Here is a 16,534-nt window from a genome sequence, read left to right on the forward strand (position 1 = left end):
GTAGTTTCACATCATATATTGCCATTACTGAGACACCAACTGTGCTAAGATCTCACAGCTACTTATACTATCATTATCATAGTTCTTATTGCCAATTTCAGTCATTTTTTTACCTTAATTAATGGCATTGCTACAATAGGCCGCCATAGCAGATGACATTACACCAATGAGTCTGGTTCTGTTTGAGGTTTCTGCCTCTTTGAAATAAGTGTTTTTTTCTTGCTATAAGTGGAAGAAGTTTGATCTGTATTAATAGATTTTATTAGCAGGGACCAACCATCAACTGGACGTTATTTGACAATTATTTATTGATTGTATCGGAATAATGATTCTAAATTAGATATTGAACTTCTTGTTGCTGTCGATTTGGGAAAGCTTATTAGGGAGTGCACTGCAGCTCCCAGACACAACAAATCCCCTTGGGGCCCTGCTGATGGGGGAGAAATAGAGAAAAAGCAGCCAGTGGATGGTGTGGACTGTGAGGGGAGGAGAGGGATAGGTTGGATTTTATGAGAATGCTGGGAGAGGTGCAGTTGAGGGTGGTCCTGCTCCTGAAACTTTGCTATATAACATCACTTAAAGACTACGGACGAGACATTCTCTCTCTATTCTATGTGAGATAACTTTTTCTTGTGATCATGTGCCATGTAAATAATAAATGATTGATTGATTGATTGACAGTGAGTCATGCTCTTGACATTATTGATGATAAACAACCTTTATTTAAAGGGTACTTTGAGAAGTACTTCACAGAGGCAGCAGAGTAAGGCAGGTCATGAAATAATCAGGTTCTAAAATAAATATCAATACAGGTCAGTCGGGCAACAGAGGGAAAGTACACATTTTCAAAGAATTAGAACACCATTAAAAATATGCTAGAATAAAAATTTAAAGAAGATCATGAAATTATGTTAAATAAAACATTTCAAAGAACACCACCAACCAGCCAAACACCAGTGTGTTGTTAAATAAATCAATTATTCTCCATGTTTTCCGTGGGGGTAGTCCTCATTTTAAAGATAATATTAGATTTGAACTGCTGAAATCTTGATCTGCATGCTTATAATGTTAGATTTCTATCTGATTAACAGTTTAAATAGCTCCTGCCATTCAGGTCTCTATCAAGCCGGCCAACCTTAAACCACTTCTTCCCATTGATCTGAATTGGTAGTGTTGTAACTAGATTGAGCTATTGATCTATTGCAGAAATCCTCAGAGTAATTCTGTGTCTGACGACCAAACAACCCCTATTTCAAAGCACCAGGAGGCTCTGGGGGCAGCGTGGGGTCATTGTTCTTTGGGAATAACAAAACCCCGAGTATACTTTGTATAGACTTGTGCACAACACAGAGGCTACTTTGCCAAGCCGCACAAAAGGCCACGGGATCATTGCATCAAATAGTGATGGCTCCAGTGCCAAGAAGACCCACGGGGAGCGAGGGGCTTCGACTTTCAGCCAACTCAACACTTCGTTGCCAATAATCTATGTAATACATGCAGGATATCCAGCTCTAGTGATATATTTGGCTTGACTCAGACCAGATGTGCCAGTGCAGCACAGGTTTTTATCCAGAGCAGAATAGATTTTCAATAAAAGACTAGTTTAGGCGTATGCTGTTTATTGCCTGATTCATTTTTTTTTATCTCCTGTCTAATCTGATAAACATTTCTCTGCTCCTTTTTTCAATTTAGTTGAATAGTTAGAGAATATTAGAGGCCCTGCTGCATTTTCGTGCAGTAGAGTTCAATCTACATGAATAAATGATGATGCCTTGCCTGCGAGAGAGGCTGGGAGGCAACTGCATCTGTCTGTGCACACAAATGCTCTCTGTGCAGCTCGGAGCGCACTGATTACCATTCCGAGCACAGCACCTCTGGTCAGAAATGGAGCCGGGTCGGTGGTTGACAGTAGTCCGGGGGCAGTAAGAAGAGGAGGGTGGAGGAAGAGAGGGGGGGCATATTATGGCAGCAACCTTTCCGTCAATCTGGATTAACTCGCAGTGAGCCGTGCGTCGCCAGGAAGAAAAAAAAAACGCGTGAAAGCGATAGGAACATCTGGCTGGATTCAGAGCAGCAGCGGCAGCAGCAGCAGCGCAGTCACTCACATCGCTGCTTGTGGATATTCAAGCAGCCTGTCGCTACAAAAGGCGTTTTCTCTTCTGGAGGTGCATACAGGCGGATGCGCAGTAGAGGCGATCCCGCACAGCTGCAGCCCCTCAGCGGCACGCCGGGACGCTTCAGGTTGCGATTTCCGAGCAAAGCGTTGCCTATTTTTCACTGAAATAAGGGGGACGGCGATACACTTCTCCGGTGAGAAGGGAGCGGAGAGGAGTCGTCCTTTATCAGCTGCTCATGGATTTCTTGAAGGGCATCGCTGGTTTCGCAGGCCGTCACATGTTATAGGAGCCGAGGCGCGTGTTTCGGGACACCTGAATTATCTCACAGTCGGTCCCATTTTAAGGCAAGACGCTCTCAGGATGCTCTCCGGAGGAAATAAGCTCAAACACACCCTCCTTTGACTTGGCTTCATGTTCCATCTGCAAGGTAATTTCAATATTTGACATCTCATATTCTGCGATTGGGGTTGAATTCAGCCTCTGAACTCTCATTATTGACTTAAAGTACTTTTCTCGGCACCCATCTGGAAGGGTTCAGGTTCTCCCTCGTGACAGGGGTTGTGGCTGTAACCCACCAGCCTAGGACCTGCACCGCAAGGTCAAAAATATTCCTCAATTGCACAGGAACGCTGTCAAATAACAATTGTAGCATTTGTATTCACATGGCTGCATCCTGTGTTGTTTTTTTTTCCCTACAGGTGAAAGTGAGAATCATCCCTAATGTGGCCATTATTCAGCCCGCTCTGTGATCCGTGCAGGATATGATTGATGTCAGATGTTGCTTTGTTTTATTGTGTGTTTTATCAGCACACAGGATCCAGTGATAGGCTATCTAACTGCTCTGTGCTGTGCTTAAGCCACTATGCAAATTACAGAGCAGTCATTAAGGTGTGATAAAGTCTAAATTAGCCCAAGTAACACATCTGATTATAGGATGAGTGAGTGGGCATGTGGTGACTGATGGGGACCCGGTGATTTTTCTTATAAAGGATGGAGTCTAATGGTCCTGGTCTTGTGTCGAGTGTTAGTTATCACATATCTTATTATTCATGAGCGCCTGAGGCACCATTGTAACAGCTACACCAGTGAAATCAGGCCCACGCCTCATTTTGCTGCTTCTGTTTGCTCTCACTGCTATGTTAATGCTCTCAGTCATGTAGCTCATGAGCTGCTACCTTCCCTGATAGCAGGCACTGATATGTATGGAAGGTTGTTCTGCAGACCAGCTCCACATTCACTGACCCAATTTTTTTCCACTTGCCAAAAATAAGCGTTATTTTTTTTTTGCAGAAGAAGTGCTTTTAAAAAGACTTGAATCACTTGAGTTTTTTTGAAAGTCACAGACTTTCATGTGCACATACCTCTGGTCCACATGTTGTGTGTATATGTGTATGTGTGAGTGTGTGAGAGTTGCTATTTGATTACACAACAAAATAAGAGGAGAAGATGATGCATTATTTAGCCGTTTTGTTGCTGTGTGAGGAGGAAAACACAGCAACCTGGGGGTCTTTAAAAAGGGGAAAATGACTCAATGGATGCCTGACTGTGGGTTTTGTTTTGGCGTATTTTATTCCCCTGGATTTTTACTGTCACGTGAAATCAAATCCCATGTAACAGAGCATAGTGTTTGCACAAAAAAGGGGTAAGGATTGTGCTTTTTGTTACACTTCCTGCACCTGAAATTGCACTCAGGAACTAGCTGATTTGAAAGTCCTCAGACCTGCGGGCCCATACTGTGAAGAATGTACACTTGGGTCTATCATATTGATATTCAGAGGTAGTGTGCATGGATTCTGTATTCCTCTTTCTGGAAGAAAATCCCAGGTCATAAGCCCCCTCGCACATCAGGGCACGTCACACCACTGCAGGAATTAAGATCCAGAGTCAGTGATCAGCATTTAAATTTGGCCTCCTGCTGTAATACAAGTCTGAATCTAAAAAAGTGTTTGTTTGTTTGTTTGTCAAATTGTTAGACTAGTGTTCCAGTATGGGGATCTGCAGCATATCAAGGTATCAGAATTTCCTGTGATAGCGTGTGAAGGAAAACACTTGGACCTACAAGGGGGAGTTGTAAATGCTGATGAACAGCACTTCTATTGATGCAGTGGGGTCTGCTTAGTATGCTATCCCCCTGGCATACACACACACACAAAAACGCAAGTACACACACGCACATCCCCACACATCATTTCAACTTCATCAGAGTTCTACATCCAGTCATTTTGGTTTTTATTAGACTGGAACACAATAATGATTCAGTCACTCCAAACACTGAATCCAATAGAAAATTAGCTGAATGTACAATCTCTCTTCTCCTCATCACAACAGGCTCATAAACGCCACAATGAGTCTGTTCTGGCCGCCAACCAGAGGCTCAATTGTTGAGGCCCCCCCGTCCTCCAGAGAGGCCTCTTTGTTGGAAATGTTATTAGGTGATCTGAAAATGAGCCACTGATTTCATCTCACCCTAAAACTGACGTTTTTCTGTGTTGCCATGGCATCAAGGCTGTCACCCAAGAGCTATCGCACTCTAACATTGGCAGACTCTGCAGGAAAAAAGGGTGTCATAGCACATGCACACATTCACAAACACAGATGTGTTAGTGAGACGGTCCGTAACTGCATCAGTGTTTGGTCAGGATGTTTGGACTCAGACTACACCAGCATTTAGCCGACAAAATGGAATTTCAGTCAAAATATGATCCACTCCAGCAGATGCAGCAGCTCCATTTGGTCTCATAAAGCAGGCGGGCTGAGGACCCATTTCACTGCTTTGTCGATACCATTTTACCGTCATGTTGCAGCATCAGTTTACCTCCTTGACACAACAGAGCTTATTTCTGGCAGAGGCTCACGTCCGGCTGCTTCCCACCCAGAGTAAACCAGGTGAGACGTTGCATGCTGAGACGCCGCCATGTGCCATCGTGTCAACCTGCGAGGAGGCAAACCAGGCAGACTTCATCTCATTAACTCTGCTGCTTTCCCTGATTCCCTGCCCAGACGTGGATTGCAGAGGCTTCCTCACATGAGCTCCAGCATAAGTTAGACCATCTGAAAACATATCCCCCATGACCTCACCGGCCGATTGGCATGCAGTGTGCTGCATAAGGCTTTTCTCGGTGAATGCTGCCCCAGGGAGAGCATAGATATCCTCTCCTACAGTACAACACCACTGCTGCTGCTGCTGCTGCTGCTGCACATGAATGTCTGTCTCCATAGCTGGGGGTTGTTGTGTAGTGAGCTACCTCTATTAGGCACAAATCCACCCACCGGTGCGCGTGTGTGGGTGTGTGCTGTCAGTCTGTTCTGCTCTCTGAGGGCCAAAAAGACCTGCTCAGAGGTAGTAAACGTACATTTGATTGACTAAGAGGGAGATTATGGTTAATGCATCAGTAGATTATCTGTTTTCTTGTTTATTTGTGGCCCTCCCAAGTTGCCCCGCTGTAATGAACAGCCCAACATGAAGGATAATGATTTTCTGGGGGTGTGACATTTAAAGATGAAGTGTATGATTGATGAATGCATTGATTGATTATCTACTTATTTGTCCCTGTACCTGATGAGTGCAACCTGCTATGCAAATCACCCATGGAACAACCATAATTAAATGCAAATTAGGGAGACGGTGGTAGATATTTCCTGCCTGGCCTGAGCTTGTGAGGGGCTGTCCTTTTACCCCTCACAGAGCGGGTTTGGTTGGGATTACCGTTGCAACCATTGTCTTCACGTTTGGCTGAGTTTTGAGCAGAGGAAAAAAAGGCCCAATCTCCACCGAGTGAATCAATATCACGTCTTCAGCGCCATTCCAGTGTGGAAGTAGCAGGTCCTGTCCGCCTCATTGCACATCCACAGGCCGTGCCATTTAGAGTCAGAGAAGAAGGCAGTTGGCAACATGAACATGAAGCACTCCTTGGTTGCACACACACACATAAAACAGATAAAAAGTTTCCACTCAGGTACTTAGAGGACTGCACATTGCTCTGCAGCTGTGCCTGACACTGAAATCATCTGGCATCCTTAACAAGAGTTATGGCAACATTTATAAACTACCCTGTGCAGCTCTGCACCGCAGATGACATCCCCAAAAACAGGGCTCATGTGTGTCTAAGTTGTCCCTTGTAAAAATGGGTCAAGAAAGACATTGATTCATTGCTGCTTGATCAGCAGTCTTCATGAAAATGTCACACCCAGGGAGCTCCCTCCAGTGATTCCATCCCTCCCTCCCTTTGCTATTACAGGCCATTTTTCGGCGACCTCTTCCCTGCCTCCTTGTCGGGCTGTGAAACATTTTACCCAGTTGTCAAAATGTGCCTGTTGTCAGCCGATGGCACACGGCTTCCTAAGCTCCCCTCCTCGCGCTGGAAAATGTGCCCCCACACGACAGGCATGTCACTCCCATCCTGTCTGATGTTTTCTTTGCTCAATGATATATTCCTCATATACTCCGACTGTCAAGGTTATTACACCTCGAGTTGTGTGTCACTGCTCCGATGCAACAGAAGCTTTTGAAGCATGAAGACACTCATTTGGCAGGCTCTGTGCTGAGGCAAGACTTTTTTTATATGCAGACTCTCTCCAAGACGCAAACACAGACAATGGAAGCATTACCAGCACACCACAAAGAGCCATGATCATAAATCAGACATTCTCTTTGGTATTTAAAGGTTAGCCTTTGGATTTTTACTACAGTTGTGGGATTGGATCTCATGTTCTTTGGTTTGATTGGATTGTTGATCTTTCTTGCGCGCTGTAACGGGACACCCAGGGGCTTGAATATTGCATGTTGAAACAAAATGACACTAAATTTCATAGCTAAAAATAATCACAGCTCTTGCCTGGGTACACCTGCAGAGCTGTGATCTGATCTCCACTGTCTTACTTTTATGACATGCCATATCCCTGACAAGGTCTCAGGATTCATCAAATAGATCCCATCCTTATCCCCCATCTCAGCTGTGTCATAAGTAAGAGTAGCAGCGAGAGAGCAGAGAGAAAATCAATAGCGAGGCACAGCACATCCTCACCGAGGCACTGGGCCCAATCATCCCCTTCCTATTGGCGATATGATCCTGGGAGATATCAGTCTAATTCTGATGAGGCCCTGGACTGCCGGTCTAGACTTTCATCCCTCTATACACAAACATAAAAGGATTGGCATCATAATTTCAAAAAGGGAACGACTGGGGGAACAGAGGCTAAAAAGGAATGCTGTCAGAGAAATCACATAAGATCACTGGTGATGTTTCACTCTCAAGTCTGCAGGTGACTAATTAGATTCATGTCTAATTGCACAGCGTTCATTGTTTGTTCAGGCATTAACTCTCCTTGCTGCCTGCTCTGAATTTGGACTCTCTGTAAGTCTCAGCTGTGAGCTGGCATTGATAGTGTTTCATATCTAGTGGGAGAGCTTTAAATTGACAGAGCAGAATACCCCAGTTCCCTTTTCAAGGAGTCTGTGGGTGATTATCCAGCTACAGAATTTACAGTTTGATAAAGATGAGACGAACTACAATAGCATATTTCACGCTTTGCCTTCTTTAACTGCTTGATAAATAGCCTGCCCTTCTTTTTCTCTCTTTCTTCTTTGATCTTTTCTAGGTGTGTTAACCTGACTGAAAAGCCAAATGGAGTCTCTCCTGGTTTATCTCATCGTCTTTGGTGTGGCTGTGAAGGCGCACAAAGTTCAGATCTGCCCCAAACGCTGTGTTTGCCAGGTGCTTAACCCAAACCTTGCCACTCTTTGTGACAAAAAGGGTCTCCTCTTTGTGCCCCCCAACATCGACAGGCACACAGTGGAGATGCGCCTTGGAGATAACTTTGTAACCAGCATCAAACGAAAAGACTTTGCCAACATGACCAAGCTGGTAGATCTGACCCTCTCAAGGAACACTATCGGTACCATCGCGCCTCACGCTTTCAAAGACCTGGAGAACCTCCGAGCACTTCATCTCGACAGCAACCGGATTACCCGCATCACAAACGACACCTTCAGTGGCATGTCCAAGCTGCACCACCTCATCCTCAACAACAACCAGCTCACTCATATCCATATTGGGGCCTTCAATGATTTGACAGCGCTTGAAGAGCTGGACTTATCCTACAACAACCTGGAAAGTGCTCCATGGGTCGCAATTCAGAGGATGTCCAGTCTCCACACTCTCAATCTGGACCACAACATGCTAAGCTACATTCCAGAGGGAACCTTCTCTGGGCTGCAGAAGCTCAAGAGGCTGGATGTGACTTCCAACAAGCTCCAGAAGCTTCCACCTGACCCAGTCTTCCAAAGAGCGGGGGTCCTGGCCACCTCGGGGATCATGGGACCAACGTCATTTGCGCTGAGCTTCGGAGGGAATCCACTGCGGTGTAACTGTGAGCTGCTCTGGCTCAGGAGACTACGAAGGGAGGACGATCTGGAGACCTGTGCCTCACCTCAACACCTGGCTGGACGCTATTTCTGGACGGTTTCAGAGGAGGAGTTCCTGTGTGAGCCTCCTCTCATCACTCGGCACTCTCAGGTAAAACCCCTTGCAAGACAGAATACTCGCTACAGATATTACACTCACACAGACATCTTTTTCTGTCTCAATTAATCCAAGGTGGTATTTTGTGCTTTCTTTGACTGTCACAGCAAATATTAGCTTTGCGAGTGAGCCAAAGGAGTCTTACAAGACTTTTGGGACTCATCTGGGCAGCTCAGCCAACCCAATATTGTAAAATATATAGGACTTGCTAAAAAAATGTAATCAAATTGTCTATGGAGAGTTTTTAAAGAAGATCTTTAGCAGGATTTTCAGTTTCAATAAAGCTATTTGCAGGTTTATGATGGATCCCCAGTGAAGCTCTTATTACACAGTGAAAGCTTACACTGGTTTAGCCCCTGATTCATGCATCCAAACAGAATTATCTGATCAAATCCTTGCCAAATAACTACAGCTATGTCATCACATTAAAATTCAGCTGACATCTTTTGCATAATTGCAGGGAAAATTATAAATCATATGCACTGCACTGTACTGTCATATTGATTATCTTGGCCTCATAATCATGCTAATTCAATATCATGACACAATCAATTGCTGATTAGCCTATGTTTACAGGGAATCAAGTTTTAAAGCACAACATCACAAATGTGAAAGTTAATTATGTTATCTCAGTTATTCAGAGTGTTTCACTCCAAGCAAAAATGACTGTACAAAGCATAATTGTTTGTCCAAAGTGTTCTTTCAAATCAGCATCTCTCATTATAAAACATATGCTAAAACCCTCTCCCTCCCTTAGGAGCTGCGAGCTTTGGAGGGTCAGAGTGTGACCTTGCGCTGTAAGGCCAGAGGCGACCCCGACCCTATTATCCACTGGATAGCCCCAGACGGGCGCCTCATGTCCAATTCCTCCAGGGCGGCTGTCCACACAGACGGCACGTTGGACATCCTCATCAGCACCGTCAAGGACTCCGGTTTGTTTACACCCCGGTGGCTGTGCTAGTGTTGTTTACTGAATGAAATGAGTTGTTTGCTTGTGCAGGCTGAAGACTATGAGGCTAAAGTATTTGCCTACATCAGGTTGATAAAGTTTAGAGTCTGGAGAGTGTTGGCTTACAATGATTAAGGTCACAAAGGAAGGGAAAATGACTTTTTCACCTTGTTTGCCGTCAAGTTTCTGTCATAGACTTCTATGTATGAGAATGTACTTTCTGACACTTTTATGTTTTAGTGGTTAGATTAACACACAGAATTCTATTATCACAACATAGTAATGCTATACTTTGACACTTTGGGAATTATACTTCTTTGCTTTCTCGCTGTGTGTTAGATGAGAAGATTGCTACCACTCTCATATCCGTCCATTAAATATTAAGCTACAGTGCAGCCAGCAGCCAGACAGCAAGCTTATCTTAACAGGCTGCAAACAGAGAGAAACAGCCAGCCTGTGTATTACTAAAAAGTGTATTATTCCAGAGAAATACTGCTCCCTGATAATATTTTTGTTATCATGTGTGCCAAGATAAAGACTTCTTGGGCTCCATATAGGCCACCAAATGTCAAACTTTTTCTTAAATTTGATTAGATATGTTTTTATTGCGTTTTCTCTACTTCCTATAAATATCAGGAAGGATGATTTAATTTGTTTGTGTTGTAGGTTCCTTCACCTGCGTGGCCTCCAACCCGGCAGGTGAGGCCCAGCAGACCGTGGATCTGGTCATTGCTAAACTCCCACACATTACTAACAACACAGTGGCAGAGCAGGAGCCAGACCCTGGATCCTCCGATATCGCCACTGTGACCAAGACAGGGGCAGATTCCGGAGGGTTACCACTAGGTAACGCAAAGACAAGCCAAGAGAAGAAAGTAGTGATCGCTGAGGCCACTTCCACCTCCGCTTTAGTCAAGTTTAACTTCCAGAGGAGTATCCCAGGGATACGCATGTTCCAGATCCAATACAACGGCAGCTACGACGATTCACTGGTTTACAGGTAAACATAGAACACTGACCTGTTGATCTGATACCAGAGTCGACATAACAAGTGGATGTAGACTGGTTTAAAAATGTAAGCAAACAAGAAAGCGCCTTAAACCAGTTTTTTCCCCTAATGGCCAATAGGGGTAGGGTAAATTTCCATGGGAAGTTAAACTGGGGAATTTTGGAAATATTCCAAATTGGAAATTATGGGAATTAACTGGGAATTTGATAGAAAGATATCATATCCAAGCATAAATATTTGTTTTGTTATAAGCATACAAATAATACGATTAAACCATATTTATTTGTAAATAGAACTTTATGAAGTGTTAAATATTTCATTGAACAATCAATTGTTTCATTGAAGACCAAAATATGAATGTTGATTTAAATATTACTCATCCCCCTGACCCAACCCATTCAAAATTAACAAAAATGCAATCCCAAAAAAGTACCATTCAACCAAAGACTGTAAATAAGCATTCAACATGTAAATAAAAAGTGCACGTAGGGGGCGTGGTCTCAATAGCCCTGCAGTAAGCAGTGTGCTACGTGCATGTGAGGAATTGCATAGATATTCAACTGTACTTGCATGAAATCTGCATGTTTTAGTCAGGATTATACTAAAATATATTTTCCCCAAAATTATTTAAGTTCCCTTATTAAGAGCCAACCTTCAATTTAGTAAATTCCTGGTTTATTCCCGTTAATTACCATAAATTCCTATTAATTCCCATGGAAAGTTTTCAACTTTGAAAATTCCCGGAATTTTTCAAACCTAGCAGGGGGCGACTTCACTCGCAAATGAAAGTATGATTGTATGTAACCAAATGAGAAAATGATCCCTCTTCAAAGTTGCCTCGGTAAAAACTTCCAGATGATTTTAAGGTCTTTATTGCTAGCTCAAGGCCCTGTTAAACACAACATCTTGTAGATGTTGTCGATTTGGGTTGGGATAAAACAACAGGTCAGCAGCAATGAAAACAAACTTTTCAATGTTGTGTTATACAATTTTAAACAGTAAATAAACCTTAAATCTGAAATCTGAAGCTGATGTAACCAAGGTATGTGAATAAACCTAAGCTGAATGGAATCATGTATGAGTAAATCCCTTGACCCATGTTTTACCTTTATATTATCCTTTTAATGCTTAAATCCCTTTGGATATTCAGTCATTAAGAAGTGGACCTGGCTGTCGACATGATTATTTGTGGTGTCTATCAAGCCTATCGGGAAGATGGACTAATGCACTCTATCTGACATCTTATTCTTTGTCTCATAATCCCCTTCTTGCCGGAGTGTATCATTTACTATGTGCAAAACCTTGATAATGCTTAATCAACAAAATCAAAACAGAATGTCAGCACTAAGCTGTGGACTGATAGAAGATGAAAGAGTAGTCAGCCAGTGTTTTACAAAAAAAAAGCATCAGAGGCGTCACACATGCCCATCTGAGAAACTGGCGCGCACAGATTTCTTTCATCTTTACCCTCTTTCGTTCCATATTTACTGCCAATCACTGTGATGTGATAGGATCGTCGCAAAGACCGCTTTTGAGAAAAGGAACTTAGAAGTCAACAACCATATGTTTTTCAGGAGCAAACACTGAATTCAGATGACATTAGAGAGTTGACTCTAATCCTAATGTGGTGAAAAAAAATGAGGTATCTTGCATCCCCAGCGACTGAAGCTTTTATCAGTAATGACGCTGGAGAGAATAAATCAAATGTCACAAAAGATTAGGCCCGGACAGATCTTAAATAGCCCTCTGAGAGATAAATGATTGTCTTGTCATTTTATCCCTACAAAACAATAAACTGCGTAATCTGATTTGCTTTTGTCTCCTTTGATTTAACCCTCTCTAATCTATGTCATGACTCACAAATCCCTTCTTTTATTTCCAAAGGATGATTCCCCCGACCAGTAAGAGCATCATGGTGAACAACTTGGCCGCCGGTACACACTACGACCTGTGTGTGCTGGCTATCTACGATGACCAGGTGACCGCGCTGACCGCCACCCGTGTCATTGGCTGTGTCCACTTCACCACAGAGCCGCAGTACCTGAGGTGTCATTTCATGCAGTCCCAGTTTCTCGGCGGTACCATCGTGGTTATTATCGGAGGGATTATAGTGGCCTCAGTACTGGCTTTTATCATCTTCCTCATTGTGCGCTACCGGGTGTGTAACCAAGGAGATACAGATAAGGTCAGCTTGGCATGATTCCTTCTGTTTTATTTCTCTGCTCTTCATTATTTCTATTCAAAGTGAAACAGAGCAGCATGAAAGAATTAATCACACTGCAAACATGTACCTCTGTTTTCATGCTTTGGGTGGAAGGCTCAAATGCTGTGATAATGTTGTACTGTTGTACACTTGTAATTATTTCACAACGTCTCCAGTGAGAAGCAGCTTAGATGACAAATGATATAGATCTTGAACATAATCCAACCTTATCCAAACACAATGAACAAACTTAATGTTAGTATTACATCAGCTTGAAAGGAAGCACAACATTATTATAGAAAACATTAGTTAGGATTTTACATTCTAGCTACTGTTATATAAACTAGGAGTTAACTGTATTGCTAACATGACACAGGCCAAGTTATGGTGCTATTTGTACTTTTCTTTTCTTCTCTTTTTGTTTGTTTGTTTGTGTTTTGGTTTCTCCTCTACCTTCTTATTCTGATCTTATTTTAACCTATTTTATCTTTGTTTAATCTTGATCTTTGTAGGGAGCCTTTTTAACATCTGGCAAGGGACTATGGATGTAAACTAGCCTTTTGGCTAACAATGGCATAACTACAGAAGTGTTAATTGATATGCATGGTCCTTTTAAATAATAAATAAATAAATAAATAAATAAATAAGGGTTTCCACCTTTCTCATGGTATTATGTTACATTAACAAACAGTTAAATTAGCTTTCAGCCACTTTTTAGTTAATGTTACTGTGTGTTGATAAGTAGCCGAATGCTAACTAGCTCTTCCTAGTATAGCTAACGTTTATCAAATATGTTGGTTGAACCAAGTGGCAACCTATTGTGTTACAAAAAGAACCAATGTGGAAGAGTAAACATTTGCAGTTCCTTGTGTGTCAGCTTGAGACTGGCTTCAAAAGACAAGGAATCTACAATAGAAGCATGTTCAAATGTCCAAATTCTTACTATAAAATGAAACATGTCTACACCCTGTTACAGAAAACACTTTTGGTCTGAATATCTAATGTCTTTACTTGTACAAACTGTACGGGTGGTGAATTGGTTTTAGAACTCATCCATTTTAAAGAGATTCAAGATAAGAGTTATGCATAGATTTGAATAATTAGAAGCATGGCAAAGTCATTTGACAAGTGAGCACAATGTCCTTCAACTCTACCTCTTCATCTTTGTCGAGGTTGACTGAAAGTAAGATTGAGTTAGCATTTTCAATATGGTGGCCGCCATTGCTGGGCTTCATAAGGCCTCATCAGAAAACACTGTCTGATATCCCTGAGACTGTCATTGATTGACACAGTATATGGTTTGAACACATGGGTCAATTATCCTCCAGATTTTCTTTGTTGCTCTTATTTTCAGCTGTTAATCAGTCAAAAAGCAGTGGCTTTATATTATTGGGAGGATGCCTAAATGTGAAAGCATTTACAATCAGGAAGACAACACTGTGAGATTACAACAGGATTTGCACATCTCATCTTCAGCATGATGTAAGAGGAAAATTACTTCCTTCTCCTCTCTTCTCACATAGTTTCCTCTTGTTTCCTATCCTGTCAGGCTCTAGAGATGGGGGATATTCGCTCTCTGAGCAGCGATGGACAGCTACAGGGCTGTGGGATCCCAAAGTCCCTCTCCAAGCAGGTCCTGCGTCCAGAGAAGAGTGACAAGGACTCCCTCAGAGTTGCCCTTCCACCCCCAGAGCCAGCCAAGCAGCGAGCGCCGGTCGTCGTAGCAGGCACCAAAACCTCTGTCCCTGACTGCACCGTCTCTACCTCTGCTGCCAGTCACAGCTGGCACCCGGCCTCCCCGGGTGCTCCAAGGCCGAAACGTTCTGGTGCTCCAAAACCGGAAGCCCGACGGAGTGAAGCTCTGGCAGACGTTGAGCTTGAGAACATGAACCGGAATAACTCCTCAAAGGTTAAAATGGCCAACGCCGCTGTTGCTTTGGCTATTCCCGGGCAGCCTGTCAAATGGACTGCAGCACCACCCAGGGGTCCACGGCCCCAACAATCCTCCCGCCATTACATGACTGTGCCTGCAGGGGGCGTGAGGGTGAACCGCAGGCACTCCATAAATGCAGACTCTTTTGGGGAGCGCTGCTATGTGGCCTATCCCAAAACTGGGGCTAGTCTGCGCTCCAAGCGGAGCCTGTCAATAAGCGGAGAGCTGCCGCAGCTGGAGAGCACAACAAACATTCAGCGGGCCAGGGACAAACTCTCCAGGTCTGAGTGGCTGCTGGAGAGCACTTTATGATTTGGAGTTTGCAACCTGTGTTCTCTTGCTTTCTTGGATTGGATTTGTGGCCCATTGTGAAACTGGGATGGAGGTTTAATGCCTTCTTTTGAGCCTTTGTGCTCTCTGTAGAGGGACCTGTAAGCTTCTCTCATATATTTGAGGGCAAGGCAGGCGTTCAGGGTTATGGGAAAGGTTTCACATTTGTTTTCTACCTTATAACCTATCAAAGTCTTCTTTGTAATGGTCAAACTTTGGAGAAAGGCACAAAAATGTATAAAACAACTTCATGTACAGAAATGTTAAGTTGTGTGAGGTACTGTATATCTCAGCACAACCATAAGTGTTCATGTGGTGTTGAATGCAGTAACCTGGACATACTGTATTATAAGAAAGAAAGAAACACACAGGTGGGGTTATCATATTGCCATTCTCATCGCCTGTTACTTAACGTGATGCAATCTCTGTAGACTTTGAATACGATTCTTATCTCCAGCTCTACAGACAGACGGTGACATGTCTTAATTACCTTGGCGGTGGTTTGGAGAGATTACGAATGTGCTTTATATCCCAGAGGTGTTGGAACAGAATGTAGTAGACAGACAGTCCTCCATCTTTTCATCCCTACACCCCCAGACGCAGCACAATGCAGTATTTTTGTGGCACAAGTCGTTTCAGCCTAATACTGCCCTCGGGTTTGAATCGATACATTTTTATCACATAATTACATAAAGACTCCACTCTGATAGGATTCCTGTCGTGACTGATTCGAGCAACAATTGAGCCAACGACAACAGCATGACAGGTGGGGGGAGTAATCTGATATCATGCGTGGATGAGATCCAGAGGAATGGTTCATTTACATATTTTTTACTTACTGACGTTATCTTGTCACGCCGATGACAACTGTTGTAAATTAACTTGTCGATGTAAGAGAAATGATAATCACTAGTATGGGAGGACGTCAGCTCTTGATTTTGCTGTTGTTTCTGTTTGATGTTTACCAGTATAAATAAACCAGTGATAAAAGGGACACACTCAGATTTTTCTCATTCTCAGCCAATGAATTCTCACAACTTTTGCAGCAGAATAAGAAAGAGAGAATCAGACCTCTCCGTGCCATGAAGTTGTGTCAGAACAAAACAAAAGATGCATCCCTCACTTTGTCAAGCTCCACCAGCCAGTGTGGTAATGAATTTTGGGGTTTCAGTAGTCTTGCAGCAACATAATTCCCCTTTCTCTGCGAGTGGTGGACCTCTGACAGATCCATGCCTTGAGCCCTCATGTTTGTTCAAAGAGAAGAGGGAAGCAGATGATGAAAAGAGGCCATGCTAGTCACCGGGGACGCTTCTCGCCTGCGCATCTTCTTGCTCGCTTGACAGCGGCGTGCGTGTGCCCTCAGACTGTGGAAACCTGCCGCAGGAGAGCTTTAACACGAGCTCCGCAGTGGGAACCAGTGCACGGCTAATTCTCCAGTTACAGTAACGTCTGACATGACATGATATGCATTA

The 16,534-nt window shown here is 43.3% G+C and overlaps 1 protein-coding gene across 1 annotated transcript; it reads left to right on the forward strand.

The window, feature by feature from the left end:
• Window positions 1-1,797: 1,797 nt before the first annotated feature.
• Window positions 1,798-16,056, forward strand: lrfn5b (leucine rich repeat and fibronectin type III domain containing 5b). Its single transcript, XM_034698937.1, has 6 exons — window positions 1,798-2,544; window positions 7,716-8,632; window positions 9,396-9,570; window positions 10,254-10,587; window positions 12,481-12,781; window positions 14,349-16,056. The coding sequence occupies exons 2-6, from the start codon at window positions 7,742-7,744 to the stop codon at window positions 15,042-15,044; spliced, it is 2,397 nt and encodes a 798-aa protein (XP_034554828.1). The 5' UTR covers window positions 1,798-2,544; window positions 7,716-7,741; the 3' UTR covers window positions 15,045-16,056.
• Window positions 16,057-16,534: the final 478 nt, after the last annotated feature.

The sequence above is a fragment of the Notolabrus celidotus genome, chromosome 13 (genome assembly GCF_009762535.1).
Source record: "Notolabrus celidotus isolate fNotCel1 chromosome 13, fNotCel1.pri, whole genome shotgun sequence".
NCBI lineage: Eukaryota > Metazoa > Chordata > Actinopteri > Labriformes > Labridae > Notolabrus > Notolabrus celidotus.